Here is a 25,814-nt window from a genome sequence, read left to right on the forward strand (position 1 = left end):
AGCGTGAACGGTGTGTGAAGTGATTGCGCTTCTGAGAAAACTGATAACGTTCAACTTCAGTAGATGTTAAGTGGTAAATAAAATGCAACAGAAAACTAACTTGCTGCCTATATGTTTTTAAAATAATAAATTTAAAAGTTTTAAATTTAATAATTTTAATCTTGTTTTCTTAGTAACTAGAGTAACCTCTTCGTTAAAATTGTGTTTTCAGCATTGACATTGATGAAATTCGATATTTTAGTGTTAATTTGAAGATAATACATGAATTGTTCTTGAAAAAGAATTAAATAATCCCGCCATAACGAGAGAAAATGAAAATGAGGGAAACGAAACTTCCGGAATTTTCCAGACATGCGTCAAATTTCATTGTTTTCGTTCAGAAATTAAACAAATTTATTTAGTTGATATATTTGAAAGAAAATGTTTGATAATTGTTATTACGAAATGCAAATTTCTTTATTTATATTTCATTGATATATATTTTTTCAAGTTATTATTTATTTTTAAATGATTAATTTTAATTGACATTTTTTAAACGCCAAATAAAAGATGAGAGTAATAAGGTCTGATAACTTTATATATTTCTGAACGACAACTTAATATAAGTCTGTCACTGCTACCAACCGTCAGGCAGTCAGGTCCTTCAGTTAACTCAGTTCACTCATTAGCTCAGTCAGTTGAGTCAGTACTCACTACTCACTCAAGTCACTGAAGTGAAGTCACTCAGTTTTTGACGTTTTTGTTTGAACCATTTGATGAAGTGAACGTAGTGATTATATTATGCTCTTTGGTTATTTGTGCCTCTGAGATACAGTGCTGTCGTTTGTACGTTACGTGTTGTTATTTTGTGCATTGTATTGAAATAACGAAGTGAAATGAACCCTGTTCTTACTTTGTGATACGAATTTATGCAGTCAAAATGTTGCTCGGGCCACAAAAATCTAAAGTCAGTGAGAACAAATATGCCAAACCATACTGTCAGTGTTTCAAGAAACGTGAACCTGTGCCACGGAAGCAGGTGAACCCTTGTTCATGTGGGGAGGACGTTGAAGGTTTGTAAATATTCTGTTACTTTTAAACTATGGGTTGACTTGTTGGTTGGATGGAGAGAAAACTTGCTTAAAAAACCGGACAAGTGCGAGTCGGACTCGCCCACCGAGGGCTCCGTACTTTTTAGTATTTGTTGTTATAGCGGCAACAGAAATACATCATCTGTGAAAATTTCAACTGTGCTATCACGGTTCATGAGATACAGCCTGGTGACAGACAAACGGACAGTGGAGTCTTAGTAATAGGGTCCCGTTTTAACCCTTTGGGTACGGAACGCTAAAAATGATATATCTGAACCGATTTCTAATAAGGATTGTTGAATTTGGTATGAAAATTGCTTAAGTCCCGAGCAAGGACCTAGGTTAGGTTTATCACAAAAATAATCATTATATGTGGTCGAAGTCGCGGGCAGAAGCTGTAAAACCAAAAGAAAAACTATTTATATATAACATAAGAACATTAAGAACTAAAAAAGAAATATATAATCAATTTTTACCTCAATAATGCAGTGGTTTCCGTAGTTATTTCATGACATACCTACTATAAATATTTTAACTTATAAAAAAAAAGGTGTAAGTGACACTGTGATGAAATGCTCCATTACCCACTTTAATTATTGTTACTCAATAACATTGCATGGTTAAAACTTGTTCTTACACCATAACATTACATCTTGCAATAGAGGAAAAGATGAAAATAGCACTTAATTGTTAGTATGTTGCCATCATTACATAAGTTGCACTAGTAGCAGGGTAAGTTAAAGTCTCGACTAGTTTACAAACTTTTGTCTACTGCAATAAAAGTCAATAGTTTAAAAAATCGTCCAAGTGCGAATCGGACTTCAAGAGTTCCGTACCATTACCCAAAAAACGGCAAAAAAATCACGTTTGTTGTATGGGAGCCCCACTTAAATGCTTATTTTATTCTGTTTTTAGTATTTGTTATTATAGCGGCAACAGAAATACAATACATGATCTGTGATAATTGCCTGGTAACAGACAGACAGACAAACGAACAGTGGAGTCTTATTAATAGGGTCCCGTTTTTACCCTTTGGGTACAGAACTGTAAAAGGGTACTTTTTTTTTAAACGGGTAAGCTTGAGCTGTGTTTTGTAGTCCCTGAGATAACTTTGGCTCGTTTGAATTTAGGAATAACTGATTAATCCCAAGTAATCCCTAATAAGCTTACATTTTAAAGGACCTTATTTTTGGGGTACATGTGTTGTTGGGTGTCTTAACAAGTCAATATAACTATTGTTTTCTAGTTGTGATCATTATTGTATGGTGATATACTCCATTCATGCAGGCAAACCAAAGAAATTCTACCGGAACTGAACCACAAACTTACCAAAATATTACTGAAAACACCAAGAAGCCAACTACGTAAAATAGTAGGATTAATAACAGGACATAACACACTAAACAAACACCTACATATTATGGGTAAAACGGACAGCCCCATGTGCAGAGCGTGCATGGCAGAAGAAGAAACAACAAAACATATTCTCCTAGACTGTAAACAGGTAGAAGTATATAGGAGCAAATACCTAGGAAATCCATGCACACTAAAGGAAGCAACTAGCAACCTGAAGACCTTGCTAGGCTTCGTGGAGGAGCTGGGGTGGTTAGAGTAGCGCTACCTCGTTTCACGCAAAATAGGCACATTGGATGTCGAGTTGCGGAAAATGCCCAGCAAAACTAACTAACTATACTCCATTCTAACAAGATTTCACTTAGCACTTCATATGCCCCCTTTCCCTTCTAGTATATTTTTACATTAGATGTTGTCCATACCCCTTTTTCCCCACCTGGATTATTCTATTAAGATAAACTTCAGACATATTTGTCTAGAATTACAAGTGTATAGAGAAATGTGCTTTATTAGACTGTCATACCTCGTTAAAGATACTTACTTCGGCTACATTGTAGGTATAAGTGTTTACCTTTTCAACCTACTGCCACACAACTAAGTGCTGTTTTAATTAAGTTGTCATATAAGACCACATTTTTCTCCTTGATGCCATTAACTATTCTTAAACACCTCTAAAGATAGGAAAAAATGTATATCTACGAAATTCTTAAGGCTATTTCACTGCTAAAGGGGCCCACTAACTATCAGTCCGCCGGACGATATCGGCCTGTCAGTCCGAACAACTGACAGGCCGTTATCGTCCGGCGGACTGATAGTCAGTGGGCCCCTTAACAATCAGTGCATAATTATGTTTACAGTACATATTGGTGCTACTTTACCGCACTAGTGCGATAAATAAGCTCATTACGCAACTACGTCGAAAATTTAAAGGGTCATATGTACTGTAAAATGTTGTACGACACATGTGCGAATAGGTAATTTCCTCTTTTTCGCAGTTGTATCGTAATGTAAAGCTATGATATGCATCTTATTTATTCATACGGAAATTACGGAATTTTTTACTCATATATTCTTTAAAAAAAATCGCTACCCAAATCTAGTCAGCGTTCGGATAGAGGTAGCCGCTTTGCAGGCATTGAAATCTAAATTAGTAAATATACCCAATTTTGACGAAAAAAAGTAATTCAAATGTAATTAAATAGTGTATTTCTCAATTACCAAGCTAAATCCATTTCACGATTCTTAATCCCATTTCAGTACGCGAATGGAAATGGCAGCAGCCCGATGAAAGCCAGAGTTGGCTTGTGTTCGAAGACAACCAGAAGCAAGTCACATTCCATCCGTTCTACAGTTCCGGCACAGCTGCCGTGCGAGGAGACGCTGCTTTCAACAGGGACCATCATTATTACTGGGAAATCAAGATGCTAACAGCCACATATGGCACTGATATTGTAAGTATTTCATTCTTATCTTACCGCCCCAGGGGCTAATAGTAGTAGTAGTATTAGGGTAATGTTCGACGCCAATAGAAGTTTCGCTTATATTGTTGGATCTGGGAAAACAGATAAGCGAGGACCTTCATTATTCATTAGTAATAATAGGAGATTTAACAGGCTGATATTATAAGTTTTTCAAGTTTTGGTCTGTTTTACATTGTATCTATAGGTAATAGTGAAACAAAACTGGGGTAGTTTTCGATGACAACAGCAGCAGCCCTTTCACTTAAAGGGGAATTGTCCAATTTAAGTACGGGATGCCCTCCACATACTCAGTATGCATACACATAACAAATTAAATTATTCAATTCAAGGTTTAAGTACAATACATTTATTACATTTGCGTCAAAAAGTAAACCAATGCGTTTGGTTTCTATCAGCTTTTGTTTAAGCTTCGTACTTTTGCGCAGTTAGTTCCCCAATAGTTCGTTGGCATTCTTTCTCAAGGCAAGTCGAGATAGTTTTTTCTAGTTTTCCTGGCAGTTTGCCTAAATGCCTGTGTGATTGAGAGCGCCAGGGTCTAGGTCGCACGTGTATAGTTGTCGCCAGAGTCAAACTTATGATATAATGTATTGTTCATTATTTCCTCATCAGTCAAACGTAACAATTTGAAATGGGACAATCACGTAATATAGGTCGTATTGATAGACATTAGACATGTTTCGATCCGAACCGAACATGTGGCTAGTTTACTGATAATGATAATTAACTTACCTATGCAGCCTATGCTACTACACCACTATTAGTTTGTTATTCAAATTCAGCATGATTTCAAATTGCTTCATAGAATTCGTGCCCACAAGAAGTTGTGGAAATATATTTATTATTTAGTTAAATCTACCACCACCTGTTTTAGACTTCTGACCGACGTATTCTAATATAACCGACATGTCGACAGATGGTAGGCATCGGCACCGACAAAGTCAACATCGCCGACAGCCGCTTCAGGTTCACGTCTCTCCTCGGCGAGGACGAACATTCTTACGGCCTGTCGTACAAAGGTGCAGTGCAGCACGACGCGAAGAAGGCCGACAGCCCGGGGTTCTGTCGCGGCTCCATAGTTGGCGTGCGCGTGGATATGTGGCAGGGCACACTGGAGTTCTACCTCAACAGGGAGCCGCAAGGTAAGTTAACTAGCTAGCTGTACTTAACTAGCCGTCATCTCTGGTCGCGGCGAAGTGGATTTGTCACATGTTTTTCGTGCCTCCTTAAAAGGCTGCTTTTCCACTGAGGCGGAGATGAGCAGAATCTGCGGAGTGGAGAAGAAATGTGGATTACAACCAATGCTATTGGTTGATTCCTCTCATGTCCGTTCGTCTCCGCCTCTATAAAAAGGCAGAGCCTTAATGGTTTAGTAGTGAGAAATCTATAAGATTTTTTGTTTAGTTAAGTTTGTTTGTTTAGTTAAGTTAGAGTGAAGGAAGCGAGGGGAGGCCTTTGCCCAGCAGTGGGACACTAAATTAGGCTAGTAAATAAATAAGTTTCCCGCGCCCTCTTGCCTTCTCGCTACGCCTTCTCTGACTAGGATGGCGCGTCTCGGGAACTTAGAAGCTACAAAGTATATATTAGTTATTCGTGGCAGGACACGGTGGAATAACACACGACACAAACATAACAACATACATAGACTGCTAACATCATCTGTCTTAGGGGGCGTTCAAATATTACGTAACGCAAAGGGGGGGGGGGGGTCTTGTAAAACGTTACGATGCGTTACAGGGGCGGGAGGGGGGGTTGGAACACTTGGAACAAGGCGTTACGTAACATGTTTTTTTTTAAAATAAATATCATTATAATCACGCCTATTTCCCGGAGGGGTAGGCTGAGACCACGGATTTCCACTTGCTACAATCCTGACATACCTCTTGCGCTTCCTTTACTTTCATTCTATAACATTCCTAATACACGGTCGCTCATTTCTTCAATTTTATGATTATACTTTCCTAAACATAATTGTGACTTTTAGGTAAAAATGGTCACTGGTGTTACGTAACTTTTAGGTACGGGGTGGGGGGGGGGGGGGGTACAGGAAAACATTATGGCGCGTTACACGGGGGGGAGGGGGTCAAAAAGCTTCCAAAATTTCGTTACGTAATATTTGAACGCCCCCTTATGCATTATTGTCACACCTATTGACCGGGTTTTCAGTAGTGAGATAACATACGGGCCGTATTTTATTTACAATATTAAGGGCCTGTTTCACGATGTCCAAGTAAAGTCCTGAATAAGCTACTTGCCACTTATCTGACGAATAAAGTCATCGTTGGCGTTTCACAATCTCCAAATAAGCTTTATCTGCTGGATAAAGTGCTTTTTTCGTAGGAAATTTTATCTGGCAGTTAATTTGTTTGTTAATTAGCTATCCAATACTTTACTTGGACATTGTGAAACAGGCCCTAAGCGATGTTTAATTCCCGACTAATTATGATTAAGATACATGGATTAAACACTATTAAGATAGTGCCGGCCGCAATTCACAATCAAACATAGGATCTGGGTTAATCTATGCTAATTATTTATGCTTGACATTAATAAATATTACATAATATTACATTATTAAATATTGTGCTGGTGTCGCGTGCGTTTTGCACACTGCGTTCATGACGATTTTTGTTCTTAGTCGTATAATAATGTTTAATATGGAAAACAGAGATGTACGTCACATTTGCAAAAAGAATATTCGGGATTTCTTCCGATCATTTCAGGAAGTGGTCATAATTTCTACTCTTTTTTGCCAGACTGTACGAAATGTCCTCTTTTGTAATATCTGTCAGAAGATCTCTTTAACGTACAGTACCGGTCAAAAGTTTAAGTTCACCCCTTGTTTGCGGTACAAATGAGTACTTGTGTGCGATATTTTTTTGCAGTTCAGATGTCGAAATTTGTTTCCAACTGATCCGTTATTGTTTCCAGAGATGTTTTTGATTAGTCAGACACAATTTACGTACATAAAACAGCTCATTCCCTAAAATCAAAGAGGATATAATATTATAGAGCGGTTATAAATAAATAAATAAAATAAAAATCATTTATTGCAGACTAAAAGGTCCATACATGGTTAGCAAACATTTCAATCTTATTACTAGTGTTAGTAGCGCATAAAAACTAAAACTAAAAACTAGACGGCGAGTGCATGCAGCCCCTGCCAACGGTTGAGCATGGGGCCATTTTCGCGCTCCATGAACACGCCCAGAATGCTGTTGGGGGTAATGTCATAGTAAATTTCGTAACCACAGTAAATTCACTGCCATCTATCGACACACTTTAAAACTAAAAATAAAGATTTATAAAAATACTTTTATGATTTTGACCCATGTTCTTTCACTGATATGCGTTAATATTGTTAAATAACAAAACGAAATGGCGGCAAATGCTGAGCCATGTGGCCTCGCCACTAAACGTACAATCCTAAGAGCTATGTCGGTTACCTTAGACTGAGAAACTGAAACACTTTCTTAGGCAGATAATATGGATTCATGCGCACACACTTCGGACACGTCGGGTGTCCCCACCGAGGCAATTCGATGTGGTTCTAATTGTAGCCCGTTATGCCTATAAGGCAATGCATATAGGTAATGAGCTGTTTAGAAATGTACGTAAATTGTGTCTGACTAATCAAAGACATCTCTGGAAACAATAACGGATCAGTTGGAAATTTTCGACATCCGAACTGGAAAAAAATTATAGCATAAAAGTACTCATTTGTACCGAAAACAAAGGGTGAAATTAAACTTTTGATCGGTACTGTACACCTACTCTGCAACTGCAAGTCGTATAAACAATACGTGGAAAGTTTTTATTTGTAGTAATTGTAGTCCAAAACGTAAACAATCAAATTTACTCGAATTAATTGTGTTTGTGTTACGAAATCTTTACATTAATTATACTTATCACTCTTATCAGGGTATCACTAGACGGGCTCCCTAATTGGGTATAGTCTGCATCTTTTTTAAGATTTTTACGTCTAAGACCCTAATCTGTTAAACAAAAGCCATTGTTTCTTTTGTGCGAGCGGTCGGCCATTGTGTGCCATTATGTCTGAACGCGTGCTACAGAGCGTGCCATTGTCAGAAACCATCAGATCTCTTGTAAAGCCAAGCTTCTAACTCTACAAGCCCTAACTTCACGAACTCTACACCTTAGTTAAAATATGTGGCTTGGCCGTTTCGTTACTACTTACAAGAACTGTATAATGAATCCATACTATCCATACTTAATATTATAAATGCGAAAGTCTGTCTGTCTGTTTGTCTGTCTGTCTTTCTGTCTGTGTGTTCCCTCTTCACGCTTAAACCGCTGAATCGATTTACATGAAATTTGGCATAGAGATAGGTTGAGTCCCTAAGAAGGATATAGGATAGTTTTTATCCCGAAAATCATCCCTTAAGAAAGTAAAAAGCGGGGTGGATTTGAGATAATTAATGAAGTGCCTGCTAATTTGTGTGCATAATATGCTCAAATTGAATGATTGCTATGAGAATTTTTCCAGGCGCTATACTTACTTTAGCTGCTGTTACTAAGTCCACGCAGACGAAGCCGCGAGCAAAAGCTAGTAGTGAATAAATATGTCACCTTACGCCCATGTGACGGTAGCGAAACGGCCAAGCCACATATTTTGACTAAGGTGTAGAGTTTGTGAAGTTAGAGCTTGTAGAGTTAGAAGCTTGGCCCTATTAGAAATCTGATAACTTTTTGACAGTGCGAGCCTTATGGTTTCGTCTTGGCAACATTTTACATGAAAATGTTTTTGGTGGGTACTCCATTCCACAGCAGATCTTAAGTATTTATTGATATATTTGGTTTGCCAGACTGTACCTCTGTTATTTTGGTAACACAAACGAGTCGTCCAATTATAATAACACCAATTACTATATCGCTACGAGAGTGCATTGTATTTATTGATTGCGTGACATCGTAAACAATTTCAAACTGATTGACTACATTGTAAAGAGGCCCACTGACTATCAGTCCGCCGGACGATATCGGCCTGTCAGTTAGAACAAAAATTTGACAGTTCCGAACAACTGACCGGCCGATATCGTCCGGCGGACTGATAGTCAGTGGGCCCCTTAATAAACATACAAAGGTTAAATCGGTCGGTTGCACAACGTTTTATTTTAATATCAAACAAAGATAGATATAACTCCGTAATAGATGGATATACAGTCTAAGGAAAAAACGTGCCTCGAAAATCCACGAAAATTTGATTCTCGATCAGATGGCGCCACTACCTTTGGCGTACTCTCGTATAGAGGGCGTTGACGGTTTCGGTTGTTATTTAACAATTTTAACGCATATCAGTGAAAGAACATGGGTCAAAATCATAATAATAATTAATGCAAATAAAAAATATCATTTAAATACATTTTATCGTATTTTTATAAATCTTCATTTTTAGTTTTAAAGTGTCGATAGATGGCAGTGAATTTACTGTGGTTACAAAATTTACTATGACAGTACCGCTCTATAATATTATATCCTCTTTGATATCAAATAAGGAACAAAGTTACAATTTATACCTACAGAATGGCCCAATACACGTTTACAAGATTTTTTTATTACTACGGAATTGTAATCTGGATTCAGTAAGTATTTTTTTAATACAGTTGTTTAAAAAGTGCTACTTTACGTAGCTGTTTAGCGTGCGGAAAGTTGGTATTCGCGAACTAGTGCTTTTTACTTTTCCATTTTTTTTAAATTTATACTTGTTCCAATTCATGACTACTTATTGATGAGTGTTAATATTAGTTTCCTTTAAACGTCGTAACCAACATAAAAACTACAGTTAATGTAAAAATACGAAAAATATGTGTATTAAAAAACGTCGTTCGATCGATACACGTGCGGAAATGTCATTATTCACTCGACCCGGTACTCGGTACACGTGAGGTAATGACATACTTTCCGCACTAGCATCGAAATTTACTATTAATAACAAGATGTATTTTTTCCGCAAATATATTACGGACTTTTTTGTGTAGAATTTAATAAACTTTAATGTTGCCTTCCACCATATTTTCATAGAGAACGTAGATTTAGAGTAAAACGCGAATTGCTTCAGGATGGTACACATTTTCCAAAATGGCTGCTATTCCTTAAAGTAGTTGAGGTCCCCAAATGTCAAATGGTGTGGATATGAAAAGGGGGCCTTTAATTTATATACACAACAAATTTCAAGACTGTTCTAGAGATTTCGCAGCTACTATACTTGCTGTAGTAAAAGTTGATCATATACACGGTGGCTAAAAAATAAGTGCATTCCCGTTGCCAGGGAGGTTTTGGGATTATACTGAGCAAGTTTTACTATGGGACCAACCACGAAATCGCGAAAAAAAAATTTACCCTCCCATAGAAAATGGACCAGCCAAAATTCTATTGGAGGGTAATTTTTTTTCGCGATTTCGTGGTTGGTCCCATAGTAAAAGTTGCTCAGTATAATCCCAAAACCTCCCTGGCAACGGGAATGTACTTATTTTTTAGCCACTCTGTATAGGAATGAGTACAATCGTGTACATACCTATATCTTGTATCACCTAAAGATGTAACCCAGTATATGCAATATAGATATAGACGCATAGTTGTAGATATACCATCTACGTTCCATTTTGACTCATTGACAACATTGTTCATTCTTTTCAAATTGAGACGTTTCTAAATACAGGTAATGTTATAATGTACTTCCAATAACTAATCATTAATCTAGTCATTGTGATTATAAGATAATGTCTCTATCTGCATAATCCAGTTATTATAAGGTAAGCTAAGCCGACTTGATTACAATGTTGCGTGGGGTCATTTACTAGTTTGCTCATTAAATATAACAAGGTAGACGACTTAAATTAGCAGGCTTATATGCTAAAAGGGAAGCCCTTTATAAGGCTAACCCTTATAAGCAATATGCAAGGTGTTGGTGAGCGGATGATAAGGGTTTTGTAAGGGTATTTGGGCTACCGATTACTCAAATGTGGTAGCTTTATATAAGGGTTTTTAAAACCAAAACAAAGGGTTTCGTCTGGCAAAGGGTATGGTGAGTTAAGCCTTATGCAATACCCTTATAAAACCCCGATAAGGGATAGCGGGCCGGTCCCTGCATATATGTATAGGTTGAGTTCAATTCAATCTCAAGTCATAACAAAGGTCACGTGGTACATTTTTTCAAATTAACTTTTTAGTACTTTTTCGGGAAAAAATCAAAAAACTAAGAGCTTATTGCAAATCTGTAGCATGAGACGAATCAAATGACATAGATTTTTATTAAAATCGGACCATAACTGTAGATCTGATGGGATGATCAAAAATCGGCCTCGCGTAATATATATATAGATAATTAGTTCAACACTGGGTACTTAATTATTCTGGTAAATAAAGCAGGGCAATTATCTCAAGCCTACTTTGGTACAGTCGCTATCAGATATATCGGAGCGGCCAAGGCGCTCACAAATATCTGAACACGCCTCTATTGTCAGGGCGTTAGAGTGCGTGTTCAGATATTGTGAACACCTCGGCCGCTCCGATATATCTGATGGCGACTGTACAGACTGCATCCTAGAGGTTTGGTTGGAGTACAACGATCTTGATAAAGTAGTAGTAGTAGTAGTAGTAGTAGTAGTAGTAAATCACTTTATTGTACAAAACAAAAATTGATAACATGAAATTCATATAAATTTAGGTACAAAGGCGAGCTTATCCCTAAAGTAAGTAAGTTAAAGTAGATATTTTATCGGTAATATATTAGCATACCCCGGATTTTTAGTCGCGGGAATGTTTTACACTTAGCCAAAAAAGAGGTTTAAACTGTAAAAACAGAATAATTTTAACATTTATAATAAAAGTTTAAAATTGATTTAACAGTATTTTTTACTATTCTTACTATGTTTTCCTTATTGAGCGATTTAATTCAGTGACATTGCCTTGTACCTGACTTTGTTGACTGAACCTCGCGTGATTAAGCAATTTAGTGACAATTGGCACGCAAACTTTCAACTTGCTAAAAACTTAATAAATTTGTTATTAAAGGCTGCTTTGGCATGGCTTAATTTGATAAGCTATCAATGCCATCTACCTAATATTTAATCACCATACCTATCTTTTTTCGGTATTTTACACTACCGCTCATAACTATGCCTAAGCACTCGTATTTTTTTTCCATTCAATTGTATACAAAATCGAATTTCAGAATTATACCGCTAAGTCGCAGTCGGGTGACAGCTTTTGTGGAGTTTACTTTTTCTATTTATCAGAAATATCGAGCTTCAAAATCATGTGCAGAATATTCGTGTAAATTGCCTATTTACCAAATGGCAAGCGTAAAATAATCCATAAATCGTTGCATAAAGTAAACTCGAAATTTTTAAGGATGTGGTTGGCAACAATTTGAGGCTCAATATATTAACCTAAATAAAAATTCAATCTAACATGTACGAGATTTATTTGCCTGCGATCGAATAGTATGATTTTGAAAATAATTTTTGTATACAATTGTATGGTGAAAATTGCGGGTTCCTAAATACTTTTGAGCGGTAGTGTATATTCAGCAAGCTAGTTTTCTCATAACAAAAGCGGTTTCAGCTCTTAATCATAGGCCCTTGATCAATTTCTAACTTTGATCCGACGAAAATGTAATCAACCCAGATCCTGAAGTTAATGAAAACATTTTAAATTAATATCAATAAACATCCGCTTGTCAACATGCGATTTCATGATCGATCAATGCCATCGAGGTACTGAATCTTATTCTTCGTAGTTATTTTGCTAACCTTGAAAGATTTTTCTAACACCATGACTAAGCCAAACGGGGGTTGATAATAGCAACCTATGTATGTATGTGTGTAAAAGTGGGTTTGTTTTAATAGGTACCTACTTATTTCAATTATATGTGCTCCACCGTAGCGTCGACACTATTTAATGAGCCGATATTTTTAAATGATGAATTATAAATATGTTCATGAATAATGTGTCACGTTATTCCTTCTTTTGGCCCGGATGATGTAGAAAAGCTCATGTATATTTAATCAAATACCAAATAGGAAGAGTAATAGTTATGCAACTTTCTTGTCGTCTAATCGCGTTTTTGTGAATTCCCAGGCATATCATTCTACAACCTCCGCCGCCATCAAAACCTGTTCCCGATGGTGTGCTCCACCGCAGCGCAGTCAACCATGCGACTGATATACGCTGCATCATGGCGGGCGTCGTTACTGGTCGACGCAGCAAAGATATTGTCAGCTTCAGTCAGTGAGGAAGAACGAGCGAGGATACCGCCGGGGCTGTGGAGGCTGTTGAGGCCGCATTTCTGGATGCTGATGCCTACTGAAGGTAAGTTGTCTAATGTACTGGTCGACGTAGCTATAACTACCTACATCCATGGTGTGTTCCACCGCAGCGCAGTCAATCATGCGACTGATATACGCTGCATCATGGCGGGCGTCGTTACTGGTCGACGCAGCAAAGATATTGTCAGCTTCAGTCAGTGAGGAAGAACGAGCGAGGATGCAGGCGCGGATCCAGCCCTCAAAAAAGGTTGTGGTCACAGCCACCCGAAAACCGAAAATCGGCCAAGTGCGACTCTAAGTTCGCTCATAAAGCAATTATGAGTCATGAATGACTTTTGAATTTGATTACCTATTTCCTTTTTCCTGCGCATCAGGACTTTGGCTTTGAATTAATTCAGAGCTGATTTCGTCCAATTAAATAGTCAGTTTTGATTAAATTCCAAATCAATTTCAATCAATCTTTTTTTTGTTTCCTATACTAGCCACAGCTAGTAAACCAATAGGGACACTAAACTGGGCGGTGTCTTGACGGTGTCTCGGAAATTGTAGTGTGACCAGCAAGTGACATGCACCAGGCGAGACTTAATTTACAACTACTGAACCGATTTGATGAAATTTCGGCTACTTCAAATGATATCAAATTAAATTAAACGCTAGTATACATTTTACATTAAATAACTTTATTTACAGTTAGATGCTAAACCGAACCGCATTCTACTCTTCTTTGAAATGAATCTTAAATGTAGGTATACGAATTTGGTAAGCAATTATGTTTGCTGTAAATTATTTCTCATTTTGAGTAATTTGAAAATAGGATGTTGAATTTTATCTTTAAAAAGTTATTACCATGTTTTGCACCAATCATAGAGGTATGATTGGCGGGTAGTCGGGTAGTCTATTTTTTTTTCATAACAAAACTTCGAAGATCTTCATAAATATCCTTTGACATCCATCAAGTTATTATACGTACATGAACTAAAAATAGATAATTCGTTTATTTTTTTTTACTTAAATAGAAATTAAAGATAATGATCATGACTGATGATTAGTAATATAACTACTCCTTTTTAACCAATATAATTCAGACAAGTTGGTTTAAGTAGGAACTTTAAAAAAATATATAGGATTTTTTTTATGTAAATAGGTATAGTGCTACAACACTATACCTATTTACATTCCTATAAAATTTTATTATTAATTTGTTTTGTTATTGTAACGCGTCTTATAATAAACAGCAATTCTCTCAAATCTTAAATCTAGTAATTATTGCAGAAATAAATACTACGTACAAAAATTAATCAGTGGTCTGCTTCATACATATTTATTTGCAATGATTCAGTTTTGCACCACTCTTTTTTTGCAAAAAAATATTTGAGCCAATCTGTTATATACTTATGTATACAGGGAGTCATTCGTATCGAGGTTATGAAAAAGTAAGAATTTTACATTTTAGCCTTTTGCGTAAGTAAATAAATGAATAAATATTATAGGACATTCTTACACAGATTGACTAAGTCCCACAGTAAGCCCAAGGAGGCTAAGTAAAAAATCATAAATGATAGACAGCTAATTTGTGGACTACTTAGTTGTCAGAGCTTTTCATAATCTATAAGTTGCATTAAAAGCAATTAAGTCATGCTAGACTATAATCAATATATATCTATTTATTACATTTATTACTAAGGTACTACTTTTGACTCAGTTTTACACCTTTACTTACTTTCCAAAGTCAAATTTGAATAGGCTTAAGAACTTAAGATAAGAAATATTTTATGTTTATACCGTATTTTTATTAGTTAATTAGTACATTTCTAAATAAACGAATGTGCTATACTTCCAAAAAAGTGTACGAACATTTTACGTGACAGCTGTTCCATACAAAAATGAACTGTCATAGGCATCATCATTGGACGCGCGAGGTAACGAGGTTTAACTGTGGGAGCACCCAAACGTAAGTTTGATTTTGCTATTTAAGTATATACTTAAATTACAAATTCAAGCTTACGTTTCTTTTTTGCGAAAACGTTGATTATTTGATCTATATCTAGGTTCGTATCTTTATGTATATTCAGGAGAGCTAGCCCGGATAACCTTTCCTCTGCCATTGAGGCCCGCAACCAAGATTTTACTCTGCGAAGAGTAGAAAAAGATCTCTCTGCGGTAGCAACGCTAACCGGGAGAGTTGCTAATATTTGTAAAAACATTTTGATGTTAGGGTACAAATCTTAGATAAATAAGTAAGCATAGAGTACTCCATATACCAGTTTCCTTACTTAATATATAGTATGGTAAAGTTTGAAAATTACTAATAATACATACGTATTATGAATCATTTTTAAACTCCCTTGAACCTAATACTTAGTAAACGTAGTTACGCTTAGCTGACTTATTTCCCTATAGTATGAGGTATTCCATTACTACTCAATCGACCACTAAATATGTAGGTAAATTATTTTATATTTGACTAGGTACATAAAGAATCTACCCAATTAAAATTTTTAAATCTAAATGTTCAGTCGAGATTGCATGATATGCCCCATAAATATATACCTATTGCACAGCTGCGTGAGTAGTTGTAGGATTTAATTTTCAAGATATTTACTTAGTCATTGACTAGAAGACGCCAAAAAACCCCCTCAAGAAAACAAATCACACACAACACGAAATATCATAGGTACAAATAATAAATCGATAAACAATGTAGGTAATGAATATTTTATTGGATAATTTGTAACTATGTTTTATTATAAAAGTAATATACATAGAGTAGCTTACTTACACGTCGAGAAACAATCAGAGCGATAAATTGCTCTGATTGTTTAGGTAAACCCTGGCCGAAATGACCAAAAAACAAAGTTAAAATAAAGTTACAAATGATATATAGAGTAGGGCATTGCATTAGAGCGGTAAAATAGCAATAATTTCATTAAAATAACTTACCATTGTGTCGAAACAACAATCACACTATCACAGCTATTTTACCCTGACTGACATTAACAAAAAACTTTTCAAGAATGGCGGCTTGCCTCGGAACTTTTGGCATTTTGGCGGGAATCTACATGTGCATGCATACAACTCAATACACTCTTGCTTTTAAATTAGTAGATCTGTCTATTGTCTATGGTCTGCGCGAGTGCGCGCTTCCAACCAGTAGTCATCTCTTTTTTTCTAATACATATTCATGCGCCAAAAAGAAACAGATAATATGTTGTAAAAATGTGACAAACAGTATCACCATTTTTGTCTATGGCTCTTTGCTGCGTTCCGAATCACGCACGATTCATTGTTTTTATTTTTTATTTTATGAAGGCCTATCGATCTCAATATACCGTGAAAGTGTAAAAAAGGTTGTGGGCATGCCCATCTTGCCCACAACGGTGGATCCGCGCCTGCGAGGATACCGCCGGGGCTGTGGAGGCTGTTGAGGCCGCATTTCTGGATGCTGATGCCTACTGAAGGTGAGTTGTCTAATGTACTGGTCGACGTAGCTATAACTATATCCATGGTGTGTTCCACCGCAGCGCAGTCAATCATGCGAATGATATACGCTGCATCATGGCGGGCGTCGTTACTGGTCGACGCAGGAAAGATATTGTCAGCTTCAGTCAGTGAGGAAGAACGAGCGAGGATACCGCCGGGGCTGTGGAGGCTGTTGAGGCCGCATTTCTGGATGCTGATGCCTACTGAAGGTGAATTATGTTAGGTTATGTCTAATTTTTACTTCTAATAGTCGATGAGGCGATGTCCTGTCTGCAACTCTGCATCGGGTAATCGGGTATGCATTCCCAATTTATTATTTATAGTATATATTTTAATATTGTCTTCGGTTACCGCGATAGTTACTCATGAAATAAAACTATGAAAACGGATTATATCGCGTATATTGAATTTATAATACATCCCGACGTTTCGAACCCTTTACAGCGTTCGTCAGCGGTCACCCGTTGACCACGAACGCTGTAAAGGATTCGAAACGTCGGGATGTATTATAAATTCAATATACGCGATATAATCCGTTTTCATAGTTTTATTTCATGAGTATATATTTTAATAAAAAAAATTATTCCTTCTTCTTCTTCGCCTAGCCTTTTCCCATATCATTTGGGGTCGGCTCTCCTCGTCATTCTTCGCCAGTAAAAAAATATTATTCCGTATGAATCTATTTCCTAATATCAAATAATGAATGTACTTTTTTGTGAAATTTAAAAACGAACAAACTCAAAATTGCGGAAGAACTTATGAGCAAGTGGTTTCTCGTGTGAACTGAACATACGGAGAAATCTGTCATTTAATTGTCTTATTTGTTTGCGATAGCGGTGTTTTAAATAAAAACTGGGTTTAAATAGGTGAGAGCGATAAAAAAATGTGGTCGATGAACTGTAGTTAACACACAATGTGACCCAATTGGCCTCATGCAATGCATGAAATTTATATTTGAATAAAAACAGAAACTGTTTGTTCGTGGCAAACGTTACAAATACTAGGCAAATGAAATATGTTTAGATAAAAAGGAACAAAAAACAAAGTTACAACACATAACATTACATGACACATTAACCACGATTCACGAAACGGTTCCGACTCAGCATGGTGCTATCTTGGCTGGGCTGACGCTGGTCTTCCGTCGGGGCCATGCCATGAGCGAGTGAGGCACGGAATGTGACAACCCGTTTTCATACACTTCTTAAGGCGGTTCCCTGAGCCAGAAGGCGAAAAATCTCCTTATATGATCCTGTTTTTCTAAGAGGCGTTGATATTCGTAGACGTGGAAAAAATATATGTAGTTCTTGACTATATTATCTTTAATATCATAGCTTCCGATACACGAATTATGACACTTCGCTCGATACAATTAATTCCCAAAGTAACCTCTAACTCGGACTTTTAATCCAAATTTACTCTGTTATTTATTATGTGCTACTATAAACAAAAAAAGAGGAAAAAACAATCTTAACTTAAATAATAATTTCATAGCTTTCGAATTTCGATATTGTAGGGTAACGTTTTTAAAATAAATAAAAATCGACAAAATTCGATCAAAATTGACACTTGGCGCGCATGATCTTTCCCGTTCTTTCTTGCGAAATGTGACAGAGACAGCGGCAAACCGATGGAACGGCCTTAATGTTATTCGTTTATCGCGAAGACTTTGAAAGTATTATTTTATGAAACAAAGTCAGTTGTAGTTGAAATAGCGCGATAAGAAGTCAATGACAGTTCGTCGGCTCGCTGGTGTGATAGTGGTTTGAGCGGTCTAGCGTAGTGATTCACACGGACAGATATTTAGCTTTACAATACGAATTGAAATTACTATTGCGATTTGGTGCCTCACCGGAGTCCTTGAGACTCGAGAAATGGTTTTCATACTGGCTTTAGTCTCAAGTCTTTAAATCGTACCAAGCTCAACTAAAAACACTGAGCGAAAATGTACCTAATGCGCTTGTAACTGAAATAACTGAATCTAATAAATTCAGTTACCATACTTAATAATTACCATACATCTATTATGTTATGGTGATTATTAGTAATCGGTAACAACGTTTTAATTTCATAGCGCGTTGTTGAGTTAAAGGAATCTATAAAGTAAAATTCATAGTAAAATTATTGATTAGGTAACCTTTATATGAACCTTAATTGACCGTCTCCTTCAAAATTGTTACTTTCCTTTACTTTAACTCGACCATGCTGCCATGAGATTAAAACGTTGTTACCGATCACTAGTAATTATCAACTCGGTATATTTTTTATATATATTTGGTAATAGTACATTATTGTCGAGGCTCGGAAGTAGCTACTTGCTGGCTGAGGATTCGTTTTAAACGGACGACCTTGGGAGTCCGTTTAATTGAATCCGAAGCCAGCAAGTAGCCTTCCAGCCGAGTCATATATAGTGCTTTTCTCAAAAATGGCGCAATAAATACAAATATAATAGAAATATTTTACAGAAGCAACGTTCTTATGTATATATTTTCACAGAAAAAAGTGAAAAGATTTGCTCTGCCGCCTTTTTATTTTTTTAATTAAAAATAGAAGTGTATTTTTATGCTGAAAATACGCCAACCTATTTTAGACACCTAAATAGTCGCGGTACCAACATTATAATAATAAGTACTGATCATCTGTTTGGCTGTTTCATGGACCTATGCCTTCATTTGATATGCGACTTCAACTTTTAAAAAGTTTGGAACTCGACAAATAATAGAATTTGTATGCAACATTGCAGTCCCGAAATCGAGACTGCAATGTTTTTAACTTTTTAATTTTTTGACTGACCATAAACTACGCACTTCGCGACCTACTTTTTAACCGGCAACGTCGACTTTGCCGTCCATTTTTGAGAAAAGTAAATTAATAACTTGCTCAGTATACTATGTTAATAATAATAAACATTGTAGGTACTTTTAAGGCTGTTCCATCGGTTTGCCGCTGTCTTTGTCACATTTCGCAGGAAAGAACGGGAAAGAACATACACGCCAAGTGTCAATTTTGATCGAATTTTGTCGGTTTTTATTTATTTTAAAAACGTTACCTTACAATATCGAAATTCTAAAGCTATGAAATTACTATTTATGTTAAGATTGTTTTTTCTTCTTTTTCTGTTTATAGTATCACATAATAAATAACCGAGTAAAGTAGGATTAAAAATCCGAGTTAGAGGTTACTTTGGGAATTAATTGTATCGAGAGGATAATAGTTTATATTCTCTACTCTAGTGTGACAAACTAAAACGTTTCGTGTAGGAAAACCGCAACAAAACGACCTTCTGAATTTAACCACCTTAGCTGATTACTTTATTTGTTTTAGAATTAGTGATTCGCCCAAGCTTGTTAATATGATATTGTAAAACCTACATATGTTATTAATTTATTAACCCATAAATATATGCCCAGAACTAATTTTTGCCCTGCATTTCCTTGCAGTTGCATGTCTCCAAATAAATAATTTATATTCAACTTTACTAAAAACTAATTCACTGGCGTATTTGTCAGAGGTAACTTTTCTGTCTAGCCGATAAAAAAGGAGTTGACGGGTAAAAAAGAGATGTTAAAAACCATGTGCCTGCGAAATATGTAAGCCTTAAGAAAATCTGTTAACAAAATTATTATTTTTTAATTTCAGATTGCCTTCCCGACACATCTCAACAAGAGTCTCCCATGGACTTTGAGGAAGTCAGCGATAGCGTGGTAAGTAATGAGAAGACAAGACACTCATTGCATAATAAGGAATTGTTAGTGCTCACCCTAGGGTTTTTCTTTGGCATCCTTTGTACATATTTTGATGTGATTTGGCTCCCTTTAGATACTGTAGTTTTGTCCCTTTGGTGAAAAAGTACGCATTTATTAATTAATGCTTTATAGGGTAGATGGAACAATTATATTCAATATAAAATAATGTAAAAAGAATTAGAATATCGGAATATTGTTGTATGGTCTAATTAATTTGTGATTTTACAATTTTTACATATGTAATTTAATTTGTGATATTTTAAATAAATAAATATTATAGGGACATTCTTACAAATATTGGCTAAGTCCCACGGTAAGCTCAAGAAGGCTTGTGTTGTGGGTACTCAGACAACGATATATATAATACTTATACAAATACTTAAATACATAGAAAACATCCATGACTCAGGAACAAATATCTGCATGTGTTCATCACACAAATAAATGACCTTACCGGGATTCGAACCCAGGACCATCGGCTTCACAGGCAGGGTCACTACCCACTAGGCCAGACCGGTCGTCATATTTTGTTTATATATCTATACGTACTGAAGTATTTTAGTACTCGTCTGAGACTTTAGACTATTGTCTGAAAATTGTTAAAGTTTTAAATGCAGTCTATAATTTTTGTTGCATGGTGGGGTAGCGATCGCGATAATAACTTTTCGTATGTTTGAATATTAAACATTTCCAACGAATAATTGTACATTTATATACGCGAGCAATTGTGCTTCTCGTATTCAATCTATCTAGCAATTCTGATTAATAATATTATATGAATGGTTCAGCATATCACGCTTATTAAGTCGGCTAGCAAAACATGGGTGTGGACGATTCTAGGTTTTTTATGAGAAATTTGAGGATTATCTCCCCTATGTGTAGTTTGTATCACGATATCTCTTTTAAATAACCGTTGTAGATTCATTGTTATACATATACATGAATGAATGTGTCAAATTCATGCCAAACAGGCATTTTAAAACCAAATCCGGGGGATATGTTATCTCCCTCATATGTATAGGCGTCTCGTTTGCAGCGCCGATCGTCGGGCGTGAAGCGTCGGCACTGGCGGATCTCGCCCGCGCCCGCGCGCACGCACCGCCCGGAGAGGCTCGCCTGAGTGCGGCCGCGAGCGACAAGCGGAGCGTGCAGCGTCGAGCTTCCAACTGATTTGAACAGCGTGCACTGAGGCCACACGCGTATACATGTTTGCATTTGTTTAACATGGATGACGCGCCGGACGCTCCGCTGTTCACTGCAGTTTCCATTCAGATTGCACCTTGATGGGACTGGCGCGGCTACGAGCTCAACGACTACGTTCTTATTTGCCACTATTATAAGATATTCAGTAATATTCACTAAGTCAGGTAACTTAGGTTAGACCCTTTTTATATAGTCGCAGACAGATCAGGGCTAGTTACTGCTGCTAACATAAGGATGATAATGATAAATTTGCAATTGCTCAAATTAGTAGGAGAAAAACTCCGAACCGACGAATCCGACTATAATGTCAACTCGGAGAAACTGAATATACTGAATAAAAGATACTTATTATTATTTACTAAAACGGGACTTAAACAAAATTTTACGCGATTAAGTCCCGTTTAAGTGATCAATAATGAGTAAAAATCGTGAAAGTTTAAATTAGTGCAATGAATCAATGATTTACCTGATCTGATTTTGATGTTCGGATCTAAATATGCATAATTCCTACGTAAAATATTTCCTTTTCAATCTAAGGAAATAAACAGGGTTTACTCGTAAGGGATATTTTTAATTTCCACCTTGCACTTATGTTGTTAAAAATATAATTTAAGGCTCGGCCAATCATAAGGCGCGACGCAGCGCCGCGTCCGCGCCACGTGATGCCTGTTCAAACAGGTCGCGCGCGGATCGCGCCGGCCTCGCGCTCTCAACATGCACTCATCGCGCGCGCGAACGCGGTGCGGACGCGGCGCGATGCGGGCGTGACTCGCGCCCGATACAACAGCATGCGCGCGCGGAGGGTTTCTCATTCACGTCCGACTGATGTGACCCAGCGTGCCGCCGCGGGCTGCCGCGTCCGCGCCGCGTGGACGCGCGCGACGGGGCGCGACAGAAGCGGGGCGCGATGCCGGCGGGACGCAGTCTGTTTGACGTCGCTAACCTGTTAGCATGGGCGGCGGTCGCGCCGCGCGACCGCGGCGCTGCGTCGTGCCTTGTGTTTGGCCGAGCCTTTAGGGTTTTTTAATGGATTGTGACTGGATTTTAATTGCGCCAATCGCAGGAAAGGGGTAGCATATGTCGATATAAATATAAGATTTAGTATTTGACGACCGGTCTGGCCTAGTGGGTAGTGACCCTGCCTATGAAGCCGATGGTCCCGGGTTCGAACCCCGGTAAGGGCATTTATTTGTGTGATGACACGGATATTTATTCCTGAGTCATGGTTGTTTTCTATGTATTTAAGTATTTATGTATTATATATATCGTTGTCTGAGTACCCACAACTGACAACAAGCCTTCTTGAGCTTACCGTGGGTCTTAGTCAATTTGTGTAAAAATTTCCTATAAGTAATATGTATATAAATATGTAAGTAATATGCATTTGCTGTTTTTTTAGGAATTAAATTTCGAGACTGGGTTACTTAATGGTCCTACAGTAATACATTTATATTTTAAATTTAACTATTATAATAAAATAAAACATGTCGCTTCAGGCATAACTTATAAAATGTGTAGATACTGTAATTTAGTTTTTAAGCTATTTTTGATCTATTAAAGTAAATATTGTAACAAAGTAGATAGTTGTGATTTAAAATGGTGTAAAGTCTGTGTAATATTTGACTTGAATTTATTGTAAGGATGATGTAAAAATTGTACTTGTATAATGTTTCTTTAAATAGGTATTTTATTGTTATCGAGTTTGACTACAGAATGATAAATAAATAAATAGGCATTACGTCATTTACGGCCAATGCCAAAAGCAGATTATTTGTGACGTTTCAACCAAAAGGTACCACATTGTCGGTTGTCGATAAGGTTGATTCTAAATTGAAGCTATATGGAAATAGTGCCTTATTGACAACCGACAATAAGTACCCTTTTGGTTGAAAATGGCACATTTCATTGTTATTTAAGTGCCTTGTTTATAAGTCATAATGTACAGTCGCCATCAGATATATCGGAGCCGTCGAGGTGCTCAAAAATATCTGAACACGCACCTAGCGCCTTGACTTGACAATAGAGGCGTGTTCAGATATTTTTAATCACCTTGGCCGCTCCGATATATCTGATGGCGACTGTACAATAGTAAAATGTTTGTGAGAACTGTTATGAGCATTTCATTGTTTAGACCTATTTGAATACTTGGCGTGCTTGATATGCTGAAATGGTAATTTGAAATAAATATCTGTGATATGTAAGAAAATTTTATTTTAATTTCATTCCGTTCTTAGTGCAAAATAACTTATAAAGTATGATGTGTAATAAGTGTTTTAAAGGATGCTATATAATATATATGTACTTGCAATTATAACATTTATGACTAATAGTAAGTACGTTTATCCTACATTTACAGATGTAGTGAATAATCCTGTATCATCGTATTTTCACGGAAACGTACGAACGTGTCTTGCTATTTCAGTCAGTCTCAGTACAAAAAGTACCGAGGTTGACTGAAGTAGCATGGCAAATACGAACGTTTCCGAGAAAATACTGTAAAGGATTATGCACTACAACTGAATTTTGCTCTTACTTTTTTTTACTAAGAAATTTAGACATATTATATGTACATGGTATTTGTTGGTCAAGGGACAAAATTACTAATTTATCATTCATAAGAACAAGTTTGCGAACAAATCAAATTATTTTATTAAATATTTTGATTTGTGTTTTTTAAGTAGTCACACTACTATATATAAATTAAAAACTGTAATAGATGTCATATATTAAAGAAAAAGCTAAAGTCGCCGGTTCGAATCCGGCCTTCACCACTGGAGGGCTTCGTCACTTTTTCTTTAATATATGACATCTATTACAGTTTTTTTATCATTCATACTTTTGGTCTGAAATCATTGCATTACATTTCACTACACTGAATGATAATATTACGATACTTTTAGTGTTCCATACAAAATTGTTTACGGAACACTTATATGTATGTAACTATGTTTGTAAGGGTCAAATCTTGCAAGTTAAATTTGACTTACTTCCCGGTTTCCGATAAAGCTGAAAATTTGCATGCAATGCAATGCAATATTATGGTACCATCGAGCTGATCTGATGATGGAGACAGGAGGTGGCCATAGGAACTCTGTGATAAAACAACGAACCCTAATTGTGTTTGGGGTTTTTAGAATTGTATTAGTTGCCTGTGCAAAAAAGTACAGTCAGTGATAAAAGCTCGTACCAAAAATGGTATTTTTGCCAAAAACTTATTTTTCCATACGAATGTATAAATTACAAAGCAGTGGTAATATTTTGCAGCTGAGCGCACTGTTTCCAAGCCCGTACATGAACGGGTTGTACGTGGACAGCGTGCAGCCCGGCTACCGTCTCGTCGTATGGGAGGACACCGGCATCGTCAACTGATAACCTAGAATAATATAGTGTCTACTGAAATCAGTACTAATTCCTAATGGTCCCATTGTGGATTTTAAAGTGAAAGGTGTGACGAGTTTAGTACAATGCAGAACACATCGTATAGTACTGGATCAACTGCATGGCTTACAATATACCAACATTATATATATCTATATGCGTGCTGCATTACATTACACATGCGATGTGATTTGACCTTAAGTCTAATCATATTTAAGCATAGGTTGTAACTACTTACTTTATTACTAATATCTTCCCTTCCCTTTGAGCAATTATGTTTTATACCATTAGGCCCTGGTCTGCAACAAACGCCGTAGGTCGCGACGTACGAATGCTTACTATAGAAATGCACTAAAGTGTTCTCTCTCACACGCCAGACGCGGCGCACGGCGTCACGCCGGACGCGACCTACGGCGTTTGTTGCAGACCAGGGCCTTAGTGGAAGTGGAAACTGTTTTGGCTCATGTATTAGTCATAATATCTTTATCCTGTATTATTGTAAGCTGTTTGTTTCCCAATAAAATAAAATAAAATAAATAAAATATCTTTATTAAATATACAGCTCTCAGTTGACATAAATGTATTTACAAATTTATGTTAAACTTATGGAATTTATTAGTAGGTATACTAGGTATAAATATTCTAGTTTACTTTAGGTATACGGATAATACTATTTTTAGACTACGATTATCGTCGTTTAAACATTTTATTCAAATTTTAACTGGAATGTAGTTTTTAAAGATCGTAAATGTATTTTATGAATGAAGTATGTTTTAGACGTAATTAAATAAAGTACCTGTTTTACAAATCAATAAT

At 36.6% G+C, this 25,814-nt stretch overlaps 1 protein-coding gene across 1 annotated transcript; it reads left to right on the forward strand.

Annotated features, from left to right (window-relative positions):
- The first annotated feature begins 767 nt into the window (after positions 1–767).
- Positions 768–25,297, forward strand: LOC134745880 (uncharacterized). The gene is made up of 8 exons (XM_063679976.1): positions 768–1,052; positions 3,681–3,874; positions 4,818–5,043; positions 13,004–13,234; positions 13,302–13,414; positions 16,529–16,880; positions 20,311–20,375; positions 24,885–25,297. The coding sequence occupies exons 1-8, from the start codon at positions 920–922 to the stop codon at positions 24,987–24,989; spliced, it is 1,419 nt and encodes a 472-aa protein (XP_063536046.1). The 5' UTR covers positions 768–919; the 3' UTR covers positions 24,990–25,297.
- Positions 25,298–25,814: the final 517 nt, after the last annotated feature.

This window comes from Cydia strobilella, chromosome 12, assembly GCF_947568885.1.
Source record: "Cydia strobilella chromosome 12, ilCydStro3.1, whole genome shotgun sequence".
NCBI lineage: Eukaryota > Metazoa > Arthropoda > Insecta > Lepidoptera > Tortricidae > Cydia > Cydia strobilella.